The sequence below is a fragment of the Epinephelus lanceolatus genome, chromosome 11, assembly GCF_041903045.1.
Source record: "Epinephelus lanceolatus isolate andai-2023 chromosome 11, ASM4190304v1, whole genome shotgun sequence".
Taxonomy (NCBI): Eukaryota; Metazoa; Chordata; class Actinopteri; order Perciformes; family Serranidae; genus Epinephelus; species Epinephelus lanceolatus.
This window is the reverse complement of record NC_135744.1, coordinates 3,163,774-3,181,000: the sequence shown is the minus strand read 5'-3', so window position 1 is coordinate 3,181,000 and position 17,227 is coordinate 3,163,774. Positions and strand designations below refer to the sequence as shown.

General features: G+C 40.5%; 1 protein-coding gene across 12 annotated transcripts in view; it reads left to right on the top strand.

Annotated features, from left to right (window-relative positions):
- Positions 1 to 17,227, top strand: part of LOC117265946 (beta-galactosidase-1-like protein 2) — a 32,930-nt gene that overhangs the window by 5,681 nt on the left and 10,022 nt on the right. For 6 of the 12 annotated variants that reach the window (XR_013492293.1, XM_078172137.1, XM_078172136.1 and 3 more), the window contains exons 4-13: positions 8,996 to 9,091; positions 10,445 to 10,553; positions 13,641 to 13,733; positions 13,825 to 13,906; positions 14,015 to 14,079; positions 14,184 to 14,268; positions 15,696 to 15,833; positions 16,028 to 16,108; positions 16,204 to 16,313; positions 16,414 to 16,560. Coding sequence is in view for 11 of the 12 variants with exons in the window: in XM_078172137.1 (XP_078028263.1) it covers positions 8,996 to 9,091; positions 10,445 to 10,553; positions 13,641 to 13,733; positions 13,825 to 13,906; positions 14,015 to 14,079; positions 14,184 to 14,268; positions 15,696 to 15,833; positions 16,028 to 16,108; positions 16,204 to 16,313; positions 16,414 to 16,560 (1,006 nt within the window). In the remaining variant the exon portion in view is untranslated. Of the gene's footprint in view, positions 1 to 299; positions 873 to 8,995; positions 9,092 to 10,444; positions 10,554 to 13,640; positions 13,734 to 13,824; positions 13,907 to 14,014; positions 14,080 to 14,183; positions 14,269 to 15,695; positions 15,834 to 16,027; positions 16,109 to 16,203; positions 16,314 to 16,413; positions 16,561 to 17,227 lie in introns of those variants that run through there. The other 6 variants (XM_078172143.1, XM_078172140.1, XM_078172138.1 and 3 more) reach the window with 6 other exon arrangements.

Genomic DNA, 17,227 nt, shown 5'->3' with positions numbered 1-17,227 from the left:
GCAAAGCAGTAATCAGAGCAAAGGGTGGCTATTTTGAAGAAACTAGAATATAAAACATGTTTTCAGTTATTTCACCTTTTTTTGTTAAGTACATAACTCCACGTGTTCATTCATAGTTTTGATGCCTTCAGTGAGAATCTACAATGTAAATAGTCATGAAAATAAAGAAAACGCATTGAATGAGAAGGTGTGTCCAAACTTTTGGCCTGTACTGTACATATTACCTTTAAGTGTGTGCTTGTTCAGTTATTGCTTGCTGTGTATTTTAATTGCTGTTGCTGTGCATTCCAATTACTTGTTATTGTTTGCTGTGGATTTTAAATTGCATGCCAACAAAGTTCATACCTGTAGATATGTGTATATTATGACTTGCTGTGATTTGTATGTGTGTGTGTTGTGGCTTGCTGTGATTTGTTGTCGCATGGACTGAGCGGAAGCCATGGTGTATTGTGGTCTTTTTCACACAGCGCTTTTGTTTCCCCCTGTTCCCCTCCCCTTTCCCACAACTAACAAACCATTGGTCCACAGTCAGCTGAGCAGAGCATTTAGATGATGGTGCACACCTGAAGGGACGCTTTTTCTCTTCCGGGGTACCCCTCCTCCAGACAGAGGACACAGCTCGAGGTTCCAGTGGCAGAGGTGGAGCGGACGATGAACTTTCCAGCCGTAGGACAGAGTTGGGAGGAATATGAGTCTTGATGGGCCATACTAACGATAAGTGAAGGAACGTACACAAATATGTCTGTGCTTTGTGTGTGTATGTGCGGCTACTGTTGGTGTCAAGCCGTCTGTGATTTCCGTATTGCTCTTCCAGCTGCGACAGAGCGCTCCTGGAGGAAGATGGGCCAGCGAGTGGTGGTAGACATAAGCCGGTGTGTAAATTAACTGGTGATAGAGACAGATGTGTGGTAGGCGTGGCCTTTGAGAACCCGTTGTCAGCTAACCAGGAAATAAAATTATGATCGCTTCGTGTCTCTATTTCATTCATTTAAAGCTGTCTTTTGCAACATTATGATAGAAATTGTTTGCTAGACATTAATCACATTAATGAATTGCCGTTTCCACTGATGCCCTCGAAAGTAACGTTGAACCACGGAGATATCAAGCCAAGACTAGAGCCAGGAGAGCAATGCTGTGTCTCAAATCACGTCCTTCTGTACTTATACTTAATATTTTGAGTGCATAAGTGCATTCACACTGAGAAGTATGGAAAAATGCAGTGCACTATGAGTACTCGGATGGTGCACTCAAAATGGTCAAGAAGATTGAGTGTGGAACTATGGAGACTTCTCGCCCTCAATGATCGCCATCTTGGCAACGTAGCTTTTTTCAAACAGAAAATGGCGGTAGAAGACAGCGACCACTAACGTCGCTGCATTGTACAAATACATGTGTTTTTTGCACTAAGAACCACTATACTGTTGTCGGGTATGAGCCAGCATTATGTTTATTGGGTTAATTTAGCAGTCTGTAATGATTTACAGCATAACACAAATGCTTATGCTAGTTTGCTAACTAGCTAATTTGCGGTCATCATTTCCGATAAGTGCATAACGGTTGTGTTGGGACAAAACTACCCTGTCGAAATTTGCGCACTATGCCAATAAGTACGTAGTGCACATGGTATACTACATGGAAGTGTACTAACTGAAATATGTGATTTGAGACACAGCACATGATTCCCAGTGACATTCAGTAAAAGCTTCACAATAATAAAACCTGAATGCATCCAAACCCCGACTCTAGCCACTTTGGTGCCCGAGGCGGGATTAAGGTTCCAGCCGTGCTGCTGCTTGTTGCCTGACTTGTAGCTGTATTCAAACATTCAGTACATCCATACTGTTACACCACCGCTTTAAGTCTGTTGTGTCATTCTACTTTATATAAAGTAGGCACTGTACAAATAAACTTTATTTTATTTGACCTACATTTACTGTAATTAGTAACAAGGTTAAACTGGAACATTCAATGCAATGTTTCGTTCATCCACCAGGTGGCGCTACGAGCGTAACCAGATGTGGGCAGGTGCGTTCAGGGGTGGACCGTCATCACACATGTGAAGTTTCGAGCAAATCGGACAATGTCAATGTATAGTAGGGCATTTCCTATTTCCACAAGGGGGCGGCATGAGCAAGATTGCCTACGAGCATATGGAGGCGTTGAGGGCGGGGCTCTTATCATGGACAGAATTTTTGAAGCAGTTTGGATGAAGTATTTGGGAGAGAGAGCTGCTTCAATATGCATGGCGATGCATCATATATGGTGGGGCCATGGAGGCCACGCCCCTTGACACAGAGAATAGCTTTTAATAACTTTTGATCAACATGGTCTCTGGATGATCTGTAAAAAATTTGAAGTCGACTGGATGAAATCCCTAGGACTAGTTTGTTAAAATACAACATGTGGAAATCATGTCAAAATGATAAGTCAAAATCAAAATGGCCGACTTCCTGTTTGGAGTAGACCATTGGTGCCAGCGACTTTTATGTGCGTCTGGACAACATACACATGTGTACCAATTTTCATGTTCCTACTCCAAAAAAAATCCTATGGGGAGGGTTTTTCGAAAATTTCAAGGGGGCGCTATAGAGGCATTTTGTCCCCCTCATGGGTGACGCCCCTATCAGATGCAAGAGCTTGCCATTCTTGACCTGTGTGTCAATTTTCATGAGGATATGGGGAAGGTGAAGCCATCAAAAAGCCAAACATATTTGGTGGCGAGGGAGGCACCATAGCGGCCATGCCCCTTGACATAGAGGAAACCTTTTAATAACTTTTCATCAGCATGGTCTCTGAATGATCTGTAAAAAATTTGAAGTCGATTGGATGAAATCCCTAGGACTAGTTTGTTAAAATACAACATGTGGAAATCACACCAAAATGACAAGTCAAAATCAAAATGGCCGGCTTCCTTTTTGGAGTAGACCATTGGTGCCAGAGACTTTTATGTGCGCCTGTACAACATACACATATGTACCAATTTTCATGTTCCAACTACAAAAAAAACCCTATGAGGAGGGGTTTTTGAAAATTTCAAGGGGGCTCTATAGAGGCATTTTGTCCCACCCATGGGCGACGCCCCTATCACATGCAAGAGCTCGCCATTCTTGACCTGTGTGTCAATTTTCATGAGGAGATGAGGTCGTTGAAGCCATCAAAAACATAAACGTATTTGGTGGCGAGGGATTGATAGACGCGGTGGGGCCACACGGACACCATTAGACGTAGCTTCACAGCGTTCATAAGGTAGCTTCACCAACTTGTTCTGCATGCATTAGAAGTGGAATGAAGTTGATGCGGTCAAGTTTGTGGCATCAGTACATGTTAAAGTAAAAACTGGTCACTTCCTGTTACCACTGGGGGGCACTATGAGTAAGGTGGGATATTAACATATCGGGGCGTTCGGGGCGGAGCCATCATCCTGTCCAGCAAGTTTGAAGCTGCTGAGATCAAGTATGTGGGCGTGAGAGCCGTTCGAAATTCGATGGCGAGAAAATGAAAAATCGCCAAAATTTGTCATGCCCTAGCAGCCACTCCCCTTGACATAGAGAAAAGCTTTTAATAACTCTTGATCAGCATGTTCTCAGGATGATCTGTACCAAATTTGAAGTTGATTGGACGAAATCCCTAGGAGGAGTTTGTTCAAACATGTAAAAACTTCAAATCAAAATGGCCTACTTCCTGTTGGGTTTACAGCATGGCTCCAAGAGGATTTTTTGTGCATCTTGGCATGTTGTATGAGCCCACCAATTTTCATGCCTGTAGGTGAAACTCACAGGCGGGGCTCGAGCCACGAAATTATCTAGGGGGCGCTATGTCGCCATTTGGCCCCGTCCACATAGAACACTGCCGAAATATCAAATTTTTCGCCCGACCAAAGTCGTGTGCCAAATTTTGTGAGTTTTTGAATTTGGGAAAGGGGTGAAATTGGGGATTAAATGTTCGTAGTCATAATAATAATAATAATAATAATAATAATAATAATAAACAGCGCGATTACAATAGGGTCCTCACGGATGACTTCGTCGTCACTCGGGCCCTAATAATAAACAGCGCGATTACAATAGGGTCCTACGCGGACGACTTCGTCATCGCTCGGGCCCTAATAAACAGCGCGATTACAACAACAACAAATATAATGATAAAAATGACAACATAGCAGTGTATCAGAGACCACAAATAATTGGCTAAACTTATATTCTTCAGCGAGTGGAGGAGATGTCAGAGAAGGCCCCTCTGCAGCAGCTTCTAGGGGTTTCTTGTTCAAATATTTTCTCAGTGCATCTGGACAGTTGTAGAGTAGATTTACCTCTGACTGTACAGTACAAGCAAAACATGTAGCTGCAGCATACAGACTACTACTTCCACCAGTGATGTGTTCAACATAACATAAATTACTATCTAGCTGTGATTATGCATTACTAAAATAAAAGAGGTTGCACTACAATTATATAGTCACACATTAGTTTTACAGTTGTCCCTATTTGTTATCGAATTTCAGCACAATATGTAATGTGCTAAGGGAGGAGCACTAAGTAGCCAGTTGTTAACCAGATAAAAAAAGCAATAAACCAGCTCAGCAGCTTAACTCAGTCCTTGGCAGCGATCACATCATTATCTACAGTAGCATTATTAGGCAACTTTGCTTTATTTCAACTTGGCAAGCTGCTAGCTCATACAAATGAAAAGTCAAACGGCATTTTTTAATGTTATAAAAGACGACATACTTCAATACTGGGACCTCTGCCTCCTCTTTCCTCCGCTTTCTGTATGTCACACCTGGAGGTCTTTTCATGATGATAACTCAATAACTTGACAAATTATGACCTCTTGTTGTCTGTCAGTCACAACCGCTACCTACCTGAGATGCGCACAGATAACTCGTCCCACCCCCCTCTCCCACAGTGACGTGACTGAGCACAGTGCAGGACAGGTTCAGGGCCAGGTCAAATGATGACAAACAGCAGGGGGGTTGTTGTTGTTTACTTTTTCTCTATTTGTAATTTTTTTTTTTCAAGACAAAGTATGAGGAAAGGGTGCCAGTTGGGGCTGCAAATTATCATTAGTGTTTATTTTATTTATTCTATTTTATTTTATTTTTTTGACGGCTTGCAGCTGCTCCCCTGCCAGTATGTGGCACCCTAGGCGACCGCCTATATGGCCTATGCCAAGAGCCGGCCCTGTGCGCACCTCTGCATCCAAATCGCTTTAAAATTAGAGTTCACAGTCATGTCAAATGTTCATGAATGAGTTTTAATTAATTGTAAAGAATATTGTCGTGTTGAGTGAAATTAAAGTGTGTAGCATTTGATGTAAAACATGATCAATTATAGTATCACAAGTTAATCTGAGCGGATCACGTTTCCACAGCGAGCTCCAAATACACACTACTACACACTTTTATCTCTCTCCTTATAAAGATATTTTACACAATTCACTAATACTCATTAATACAAATTAGACATGACAGGTTATTCTATTGTTTTTAGCGAGGATAATAATAATAATATATATATATGTATGTATATATATATATATATATATATATAATAAAAATAATAATTTGTATGAATAAGTGAATGTAGAATATTGTTGCGAGAAGAGAGAGACAAGAGATAAAAGTGTGTAGCCTTCAATATCTATGATTTAATTGAGACAGATGTTGAATCACAAATTAATCTGAGCGCATCACAATTTGCCACAGCAGAGTGTGAGCTGGGTGGAAACAGCTCAGACTGTGTTTTTCACTTATGGCTGTATGTAACGTTAGCCTGTATATCAAGTTCTCAGATCAACTTTACACTATGTTAGTGATGTTACAAATAAGACTGACCATAGAAACAGTATGTAGCCTAAAAGACTTGCTGATGCTTGCCGTGTTTTGAACAGTAATCGATATGCACTTCGTCATGATTGTCCTCTCTGTAAGTGTCACAACCACAAACTTTGTGGGATTTATTATATATTTTTCTTTTAAAGATTGTTTTTGGGGCATTTTAGCCTTTAATCGATAGGACATGCAGGCGTGAGGGAGAGGAGGAGTGACATGCACAGGCAATGCATTATTCGGCAGAGGTGTGGCTACTTGCCACGATTTGCATCCCCCTGTTTTTTCAGCCAGAGACATTGTTACATGTATGAATTTCATGTTCATAAGATAAAACAAACCAAAATATAATGTAGGTAACACTATTTGACCCTAAAGTTTCTGCAGTTAAACACAAGAGGGGGATGCATTATTTGGCAGAGCTGAATTTGGACCTGCCGAGATTTACATCCCCTGGTTTGATGATGTTGACGATGATAATGATACTTAATTGAGTCAGAAAAATAAATAGTCTGATCCAGTTGTAATTAATCAACAATCAAAGTATATTTTCTTTTCTTTTTTTCAGATGGAATTATTTATTCATAATCATGATAGCATAATAAAACAATGAACATTGAAAGCACTGACAGTTGAACCCAAGGCCTCTCACACACAGCATGCACCAACCCGACCCCAGCGTTCACAGAGACACTGAACATTCCTAACGCCAGAGACTCCTGACTTCTGAAAGTCTTCCTAGTATTTTTTTTTTTAAATTCTCTGCCCCGGTAAGTTTTTTCCTTGTTCTTTTTTTTTAATCCTTTAAATATATTTTGATTTAAAAAACAAGCCCTGTATGATAAATCAACCATGTTTGTGAACTGCCTTTCCCCCTTCTCCTCCTGTTATTGTCCTGCCCACCTCTGCCGAATAATGCATTGAGGCTGTAACTTTATTTCAGGAGGTCTGTGAATCAAATGATTTTACCAGCTCATATTCTGGGTCCTTTTGGCTCAACAGTGTGAATTTCATACATGTGGTAGTCTTCTAGGCTGAAAAAACAGGGGATGCAAATCTCGGCAGGTAATAAATACACCTCTGCCGAATAATCTATCCAGGCTGTAATTATATTTCAGGAGGTCTGTGCATCAAAGGATTTTACCAGACCATATTCTTGGTCCTTTTGGCTCAACAGTGTGAATTTCATTAATTTAATAATGACCTAAGCATAAATAACAGGGGATGCATTATTCGGCAGCAGCAATCAGTTCTGTCGAAAAATGCATGCTCCCCTTAACACCCTCATGAAACTTCAAATCAAAGTTTGAAGGAACACCATTATGACTTTATCAGCACGTAGCGTACTTTATTTGATGGGCCTTGACAGTGCAAATGACTCCCTACATTAATTTTCCACATTTAAAAACCTTGTTTTCGTAGAATTATCTGAAATCCCAAAAAATAGTGAAGAGTTGGCATTAAGAAATAATGAGAGATTAATGAAGCAGACTATTCAGACCAATCTAGAAAATGCTACTTTACCGATTCTAATAAAACATTGACGACGCTAAACGTTAAAAAACTAGACTTCAGATCAGTGATCATCACTGATGAACCTGACAAAGAAGATTATTTCGTTTTTAAACAGTACGTTTCCTTAAAAATCAAGAAGGTAGCTTTCCTTTCAGCTGTGCGCGCGCTCCCGCGAGGTGCATGCAGTTCTCGGCAAGCATGCAGATCTCAGCCAAACATCGGTCTGGAGAGAAAAAGTGTCCCTTCAGCTGTGCACCATCATCTAAATGCTCTACTCAGCTGACTGTGGACCAATGGTTTGTTAGTTGTGGAAAAGTGGAGGGGAACAGGGGGAAACAAAAGCGCTGTGTGTAAAAGATCACAATACACCATGGCTTCCGCTCAGTCCATGCGACAACAAATCACAGCAAGCCACAACACACACACATACAAATCACAGCAAGTTATAATTTACACATATCTACAGGTATGAACTTTTTGGCATGCAATTTAAAATCCACAGCAAACAATAACAAGTAATTGGAATGCACAGCAACAGCAATTAAAATACACAGCAAGCAATAATTGAACAAGCACACTTAAGGCATAACCATGGAGGATATTACTGTTCATTCAGTGGCACTTGTTACCCCGGGACACTACTATGTCAGCTACTGAGAACTATTTTATGTTTTTTGCATCCTGTTGAAGTAAACAGCACTTGTTAAATGTTTTGGCACCCTTCTATTGCAATACGTTTTCATCCAAAATCGTCACATACCACCACCTGGTCAGTGGACTTTCATGTCTATGTAGTACATGCTAGGTATCCTCCTGCATCTGCTGTTGACGTTCCAGGACATCGCAACCATTGCAGAGATGCCAATAACAGCACATGTTTAGATTTAGGCAGCAAATAATGTGGTTAGGTTTGGGCAACAAAGGCATGTAGTTAGGGTTAGGCAGCAGAAGCACATGGTTAGATTAAGGCAACAACAGCATGTGGTTAGGTTTAGGCAATGAATGCAAGTGGTTAGGTTTAGGCAACAAAAGCACATGGAAAGGGTTAGGCAACAAAAACATGTAGTTAGGTTTTGGCAACCATAGCATGTGGTTCGATTTAGGCAACAAAAGAACATGCTTAGGTTTAGGTAACAAAAGCATGTGGTTAGATTTAAAAAAATAAAATAAAATCATGAATTGGCTCTCAGTCTCAGTCATACAGGAGGTGAACAGCAGACTCCTGGGTAAAATATTGGCATCTGTTGGACCCATCCACCAATACTGGAGCTTTCAAACAGCGTTTGAAACTGACACCCTCCAGTGGTGTATTATACCACCACGACAGGTCCGATCCAGCCGCATTATGAACTGACGCTGTCTATCCACGTATCATACTGTCACATCTGGTGCCTTCTCGCTGACAGGCAGGGTATCATAACACTGCAAAGGGTGTTTTTTGGTGTCAGGTGTCTGATACTGAAATCACTAACAAAACGGTGGTATTTGATGTCTTCAGAATGAGAACAGGCTGTCAACTTATCAGCTGACACAAAACTCATCCTGCCACTGTTATTGCCATGTACATTTCACTCACCTAAAACAAGATATGTGGTTGCACTTTATGTTGGGGCAGATAATACATATTCATAGCCCTCTATCTCTGGGTTTCAGAGCCTATATTAATCTTGCTGCTGAATTGGGATTGTGGGTGATTTTCCGCCCAGGGCCCTACATCTCCTCTGAGCTGGACCTAGGAGGACTGCCAAGGTAGTGCTAGCATTCTTTACATGTAACTGAGGAAAAAACATTATTGCATATATACATCCTAATTTTCTGTGTGTATTAAAGTAGGGTGTCTATTTAAACCCAAAGCCTGTGTAATGTTCACCAAGCTCTGACTAGTTTATGTCTGTAAATAAATTAAATTAAATTTGTAAGTGATTTTAACCACTGAACCACAAAAGCCCCTGTTCCACCTAATTAGCTCTGGTTCTTGAACTAGTTCCGTTGATAATTCTTGGAACCTTAATGCTATCCAGCAAACCAGCCCGTGTGTCCACCACTTTTGAGCACAACCATTGTAATCAAGGAGGTGTCATTAATGGAGGGCGTTGCACAAACCACAACAGAAGTAAATGGTAGTGGCAAAATCATGGCTTATATTAATTATTTGTGAACTTTTGTTCTGTTGTTAGAAATATTTGTTTTCCCTTCAAAAAAACAAGTGAGCCACCTGTTAATAAGACCACTGCACACTCTTTTTTCCTGATGACTTCTCACTTGACTTCTTCCCGTCTTTCCATCTGTAGAATATGATACATCCACTGATGTTGTCACAGCGTGCACTTAAGGGTAAGAAAAACCTGCTATATTTTGGTTCCAGCTGAGAACCAACTTTTTCTGAACCAATTTATTTTTGGTCGAAATGCTGTGATACACCTTTTCCACCAACATAGAACCGGTTCTATTCTAGATCCTGCACCTGATTTTTAAACCATTCAGAACATTTCAACCAAAAATAGACTGGTTCAGAACCCAAAAAGTTGGTTCTCTGCTGGAACCTAAAAATAGCAGGTTTTCCTTGAACTGAAGTTCAAATCATGACATCATCATATTCTACAGCCTGGAAAGATCAGATGAAGAAGGCAACAATAAACAAGTCAAGTGAGAAATCATAGGAAAAAAGAGCCTGCATTGGTCTCTTTGGTTCATACTTGTTTTTGGATTAAAAATATCTGTAATTACACATCAAAGTTCACAGGTAGTCAATGTAATCCCCGGTTTTGCAACTACTGTTTACTTCCATTGACGATACGTACTTGATTACAATGGTTTGGCTCAAAACTGATGGAAACATGGGCTGGTTTACTACATAGCACCTGGAGCTAATTTGGTGGGAAAGGGGTACTAATGGTTCAAAATTAGGTGCAGGAACAGAAACAGAACTGGTTCCATGTCGGTAGAGAAGAAATAACATCAGGGTGGAAAAGTCACATCTTGCTTTAAGGGAAGACTTGTGTGAAGCTTTGTCCAGTATTTTAGATTAACTGTACCTCTGCTGTACTTGCATCTCTGTGGCTTTACTCATAACTATGCACCTTCTTTTCTGTCTCTTTGCAGCTGGCTCCTCCGTGATGGAAGCATGAAACTGAGGACAACTTACCCAGGCTTTACTCAGGCTGTCAGTACTTTTTTTGACCAACTTATACCAAAAGTGGTTCCACTGCAGGTAACATTCAGGGCTCTAGTTTCACAGACCGGGCGAGGTGGGGACGAGGCGGGGGCGAGGCGGGGGCGCAGCTGCGCTTCGCCACCTGGGTGTGGCTAGGTGGATTTTGCAAGTTTGGCACACCGTGCGCGCTGGCACAGCTACTTGTCTGTCCCACCTCCGTCCCTCCTACCTGGGCAAGACGGAAAGAGGGAGGAGAGAAGGCGTGGAGTGGGTTTTACACACATCACACCAATCAGATGAGCCCCTCTCCTTGCTCTTAAATGCGCCGCGCAAAGGCGTAATGGGAGTTTACTCAATTCGCCATGGCAGAAGAGAGCAGCAGCGTCAGACGGCCAAACTTCTCCCAGGAGGAAACTGATGTTTTGGTCCGGGAGGTCTGCTCGCAGTGTCCGAATATACGGAACTGCAAGCAGACCTCCACAGGCTGATGATGCAAAGGTAGCCTGGGAGGAGGTCACCACAATTGTAAATCAATGTTGCGTTTCTCTCGTGCGTGCATGCGCTCTCTCTTTCTCTTTCACAGTCTCACTCTGTTTCTTTTCTTTTGACTTTTCTAAGATGACAGATGCTGAATATATACTCCCTATCTGATGCTGTGGCTGTTTGTGGTTGGCTGAGAGGGATGTGAACTCATTAGTTTTGTTAATCAATTCAGGTTGGGTTTCCATTACGCGTGCCAAAAGTGCTAAACAGTGACAATCCCCTTAGGGGAGACTGGGGTAAGTTGAGCCACCCCTTGTTGCTAGGAAACCGTTAATAAAATTGAGCATGTGACCAAATATTTAGGAGGAAGGCATCATTTTATGGAGTCTGTGAAGGTAAGAACCACATGGGTTAAGTGATTAGAGATTTATGTCCAAAAAAGCATTTTTCACTCATGAAAGTGAATTTAGTCTGTCATATCATGGGGATTGTGTTTAGACCAAAATAGATCATTTTTAATTTGTTTTATACATCAGTTGTGGTATCTATTAACTACAAAATGAGGTAGTACAGCTAGCATGAAAGTGCACCATTTTAGCTGTGGGGGCTAATAAAGTCAATATGGTAGCTATGGGGTAAGTTGACCCATAAGTTTCTGAGAAGAGGCAAAGCTGGATATGGTAAACCAAGATTTACTTTCAAGGAGAAAGATGAAGGATTCTCCCCAAGAAGCGATCCAATCGCAAAACTCCCCAAACCTCAGAGTCCCAGCAGTTTGTATTCCCCTGCAACCTGGACAGGTGGGATATTGAGTAAAGGGGCAGGTGGGATATGGATGGAAGGAGGGAGGGTGGTGGATGGAACGAGAGTAAGATGGAGGGAGGAGTTTAGAGAGGATGAAGGAGGCCCTCCTGTCAGCAAGGACACCAAACTAGGATTCACGTTTACGGATTTAGTTCAGTGTTTTCTTTCCAAAAACACAGCTGTTAAGGTTCTCTTGCTAAGCGTACTTTAAGGCATTCTCAGGCCTATGTTAAAATGTTTTAAAGTTGCTATATGCATTAATAATTTAAAAAAAAGATTTGTACCTGTTGAATTGTGTATTATAAATAAAAATACACATGGATTTGAAGAAGCGTCTTATTTAATTCAGTACAGACATGTACGTATAACTGGAATATCTTAACCCAGGGAGGGAGGGAGAGAGGGGGAGGAGAGAAGGTGAGGTGGGGGGAAGGGGGGTAGGAAGGAAGGCGGGCGGAGGGAAGGAGGGAGATGGCTCAACTTACCCCACTCCTATGCTCAACTTACCCCAGACAAGTTGTGCCACAAGACCACTTTTTTTGGACATGCTATATTATCAAAACAGTTATGTTTACACTCATTCTGTTTGTTTGTAGGGATGCACAACATCCTGAAATATATGCACATATATTCATTAGCAACAAAACTATAATAGCCTTGATGTAGTGATCCTGAATATGAAAAGTGGCTCATCTTACCCCAGTCTCCCCTATGGGGTGCCGTTTGTAAAGTGGCTCACACTGAAAATAACATCAACATTTTGCCACATTTAGCTTCAAACAATGTTTAAAAAAGTGTTTTTTAATGTCACCTTTTTCCACATTTACAGCAATATTTGTTAACTTAGAAATATATGAAATAGTTAAATCAAAATATTAAATCTAAATCTAAATCTAAATCTAAATATTAAATCTAAATCTAAATGCTAATTCTAAATCTAAATATAAATGTTAAATCTAAATGCTAAATCTAAATGTTAAATCTAAATATTAAATCTAAATGCTAAATATAAATATAAATATAAATATTAAATCTAAATCTAAATCTAATTGTAGATTTAGCATTTAGATTTTGATTTAATATTTAGATTTAACATTTAACATTTAGGTGCCACATTTAATATTTAGATTTAAGTATTTAATATATTTCTAAATTAACAAATATTGCTGTAAATGTGGTAAAAGGTGACGTTAAAAAATTCACAACACTTTTTTAAACATTGTTTGAAGCTAAATGTGGCAAAATGTTGATGTTATTCTCAGCTTGAGCCACTTTACAAACGGCACCCCATATCCCCTTTGATCTGACATCAGATGTGACGGGACAGTCGATATAGAGATACATTTATGTGCTGATTGCAGATAGTTGCATTGAATAGTGTTTTTTTTGGGTATTTATTGCATTATTAATGTGCCTGATATTCTGGAAACCTGCCTGTGAGGTTTTGGTGACGTGTGCGCACTGTCCGCTGGTCAGCCCTAACTTCGGCTTACACCGGCTGCGCTCCCCCTGCGCTGACAGTAGACGTGGTTTCAGCTGGCGAGCTTTTAGCGCACCTTCGGCAAAGCCTTTTGGCACGAAACTGTCACTGCGCCAATCTGGATCTGTCGACACCTCCCCCTGCTGCGCCGCCACACCCATCTCAGCACACCTCGGTCTGCCAAACTACCAAACTGAGCTCGCCTCGGGTTGCGCTGCTCGAAACTAGCTCTGCGTGGGGTTCGCCACCCTGCGCCACCCTGCGCTGTGCCGGGAAACTAGAGCCCACTGTCACTAAAGCTGCAAACAAGTCTTTTGTCCCTCCAGTTTGTTTTTAACTTGTCATCCTTAAAAAATGTTGTTGTTAATGTTAATCAGTTCAAGAAAGGAGGTCCCATCATTGCAGTGCAAGTGGAAAACGAGTATGGATCCTTTGCAAAGGATGAAAGTTACATGCTTTTCATTAAAGAGGTGATGTAATAGGCTTGCTTAATTCAAATGCTCCCTTAAATCCTACATGAAAACACACATGTATAGAAGACCTTCTGTTTTATATTGAAAGGCTTTACAGTCTAGAGGGATCAGTGAGCTCTTGCTCACAGCAGACAACTACAACACAATGAAGTCGGGGAGTGTGGCTGGAGGTACAGTCTGCTAATAACACGCACACACGTGCGTGCGCACACACACACACACACACACACACACACACACACACAGCTTACCTTGTGATGTGATCTCCCACCTTGTAGCCATCAGATCAGTGAAGCTGCAGAAGCTAAATCAGAAAGACATCCAGGATCTGAATGCTATCCAGGTGTGTATCCTACCTTTCCACTGAAGACATAAAGGAGACAATGAAACACTGGACAGTGAGCTGTGTGTACTGATAGTGTAGACCTTTCCTGCATTGTTTGTCAGCCCAACAGCCCCACTCTAGTGATGGACTACTGGACTGGCTGGTACGATGTGTGGGGTGACCTCCACCATGTGCTTCCCCCAGAAGGTAAGGAAGGTTCTTTTTTTTTTTCAGTGGCTTTATAAAAGACACCTTCCTATCTGTGCTTACCTCTTAATCTAAATTAGCCATCCTTCTTCACTGTTGACTGAAAGGAAGTTTAGTTCATGACATATCGCTTTTCTGTAATCTCATTTTCCTTACCATCAACTATATAATAAAGTAGAATAAAAAATATATTGAAATACACCACTTTTATGTGAAGATATATCTGATATAGTAGATTTGATGCCACCACTTTTTAAAGGTCCAGTGTGTAGGATTTCAGGGGATATATTGGCAGAAATTAAATATAATATTGTAAGTATGTTTTCTTTAGTGTATAATCACCTAAAAAAGGTAATTGTCCGGTTTTTGTTACCTTAGAATGTTTCTACAGTAGCCCGGAATGGACAGACCAAACACCGGCTTTAGATAAGGCCATTCAAATTCTCACCTCGGCCACCATGGTTAGCCATCCCACCATTACGAGCAGTGTTGGAAAAAACAGATTTTTTTTTTTTAATGGTAAACTGCTCTATTTAGTGTTTTTACTGGTTTAAATCATTTGGTCTGTTATGTTTTGGAGAGGAGATAATTCAGTTTATGGTAAAAACCTCCTGAAAATCTGGATCTTAAGTTATCAAAAAAAAGAAGGTGAGCATACATTACAGTAGCAGGTGCTAGGCTAGGCCAAGCCAAACAGCATCAGAGAAACACTGATTTGTAACATAAAACTGCTTTATTTAGTGTTTATACCGGTTTATATCACCTGGTCTGTTTGTTATGGAGAGGAGAAGAACTCTATGGATTATTCAGCTCCTGGTAAAACCCTCCTGAAAAATGAACAGTGAAAGAATCCTAACAGGGAGTTCATGCTTGTTAGATGGGGGAAGTTTTAGCTGGTTGCAATCTACAATCCTCACCATCAGATGACACTTAATCCTACCCACTGTTCCTTTAAAGCAGTTTTTGACAAAAGGAAAAAAAAACAAAAAAGAACATCTGCAGATTTACTTTAGAAATACTGTTATCAGCCTTGAAAAGCACATAGTGGTAAAACTTGAGTCCTTTGTTATACAGTAGGCCACTGACTCTTTTTATAAAATATAGTTCTCATCTTACCCACTGGCAATATTTAATGTTGAGTCAATCTAAACTGCTGCAAACAAATGCTTTCTATTTCACTCTGTAGTTTACATTATATTTATTTCCCTGCCATCTTGCTTTGTGTATGAGGAATGCCAGCATTATGCCAGCAATGTAAATGCAAATATTAAAGTCAGGGCCAACCAACATTTGAATTATTGCAGAGGATCAAAAAGGTGTCAGTGACTTGATTTAAAAACTGTATTATGATCTCCCTCTGTTGCAGGGAGCTTTATGTTTTAAGGAGTCGTTTTTTTGAACAATGAATGTGTTGAACTTCTTCTCAGATATGGTGTCCACTGTGAGAGAAATTCTGAGGCAAGGCATGTCTGTTAATCTTTACATGTTCCACGGAGGCTCCAGTTTTGGCTTCATGAGTGGAGCACTTGCTGATCCTTCCTACAGTGCGTTGGTCCCCAGTTATGGTTGGTTCCTCTGTGCTCTGTCACAAACAAACTAGTGGTGTCTTTGATGCAAATTTGCAAAGATTTAGTTCTAATGAAGCAATGCCATGTCAGAGCTGGAGAATATGTTCCTTCATGACTACAGAACAGCATTCACCTAAACACCCAGCAGGTGGCAGCAGTTTATAGTTAAATTACATAATGATGTTTTTCAGATTATGATGCGCCTGTGTCTGAAGCTGGGGAGTACACCCCAAAGTACCATCTCCTTAGGGATTTATTTTTTCAGTTCAACAGTAAGTTAAACACTTAATTTAAATGAGATTAAAATATTAGATACATGTGGCAACTAGCCTCTTTGTCTAATGTTGTCTTTGACCTTTCTGTACAGGAGGAGACAGTTTCCCTGACATGCCAGCCCTGCATTTCAGGGAGGCTTATGAACCAGCTATCATGTTCCAGCACCTGTCATTATGGGATGCTTTGAGCTTTACTGAGAGGGTATGTTGTATCTAAGATTATCTTTTGCCTATATGTGTAATGAAGATAATTTTGCTTTTCAGTCAAGGAGATCTATTCATTTATTTTAAATTTTTGGCAGCCATTTAAGTCACCTAAGCCAATAAGCATGGAGAATCTACCTGTGAACAATAAGAATGGCCAGTCCTATGGATACACACTGTACGAAACTACCATCACTAGTGGAGGATTATTGGAATCTGGAGACAATGTCCGAGACCGTGCCCTAGTGAGTCTTCATTGTACATGATGGCATGACCTCACACACCCTGACCTGATGCAGTATGGATGTGATTGCCCCCCATGATTAATCAATTTCATACATCATGATCTTAATTGTATTTGTTGTTGGTTTAAACTTAACTTGAAGGAAAAGTCTGGGTAAAAGGGTAAAAGCACTCGCCTGGCTCTGTCCAAAGTCAAAAAAAGTATACTAGCATGTCGGAAACTCACTAATTATGTACTACTCATATATCTCATTTGTTTCATCCTACAAACCTAAAGCCGCCTTTGAGATATTTCATTAAAGTGAAGCAAAGTTTGTGTGTTATGTTCTGTCATATAATCAGTGTTGGGCAAGTTACTCTCAAAATGTAACATATTACATATTACTAGTTACCTTCATTTGAAAGTAATGAGTTACTTTACAATGTTACTCTGTGTAGTGTAATACGTTACATAGTACACTACTTTTGTGTTTGAGCAAAATTGAGCTCAGAATAACCAATGTTCATTTTAAATGGATGAGGGTCATGTTGTTTCACGTAAGGTAATCAAAGCACAGAAGCTCCAGTTTATTTCAGTTCATTTCAAATCTAAAGCTGCACAGCTCTGACATTCATGCATTCACATACAGTGGTTACCACTTTGTATTTCAATCCCCTGCTTAATTAATG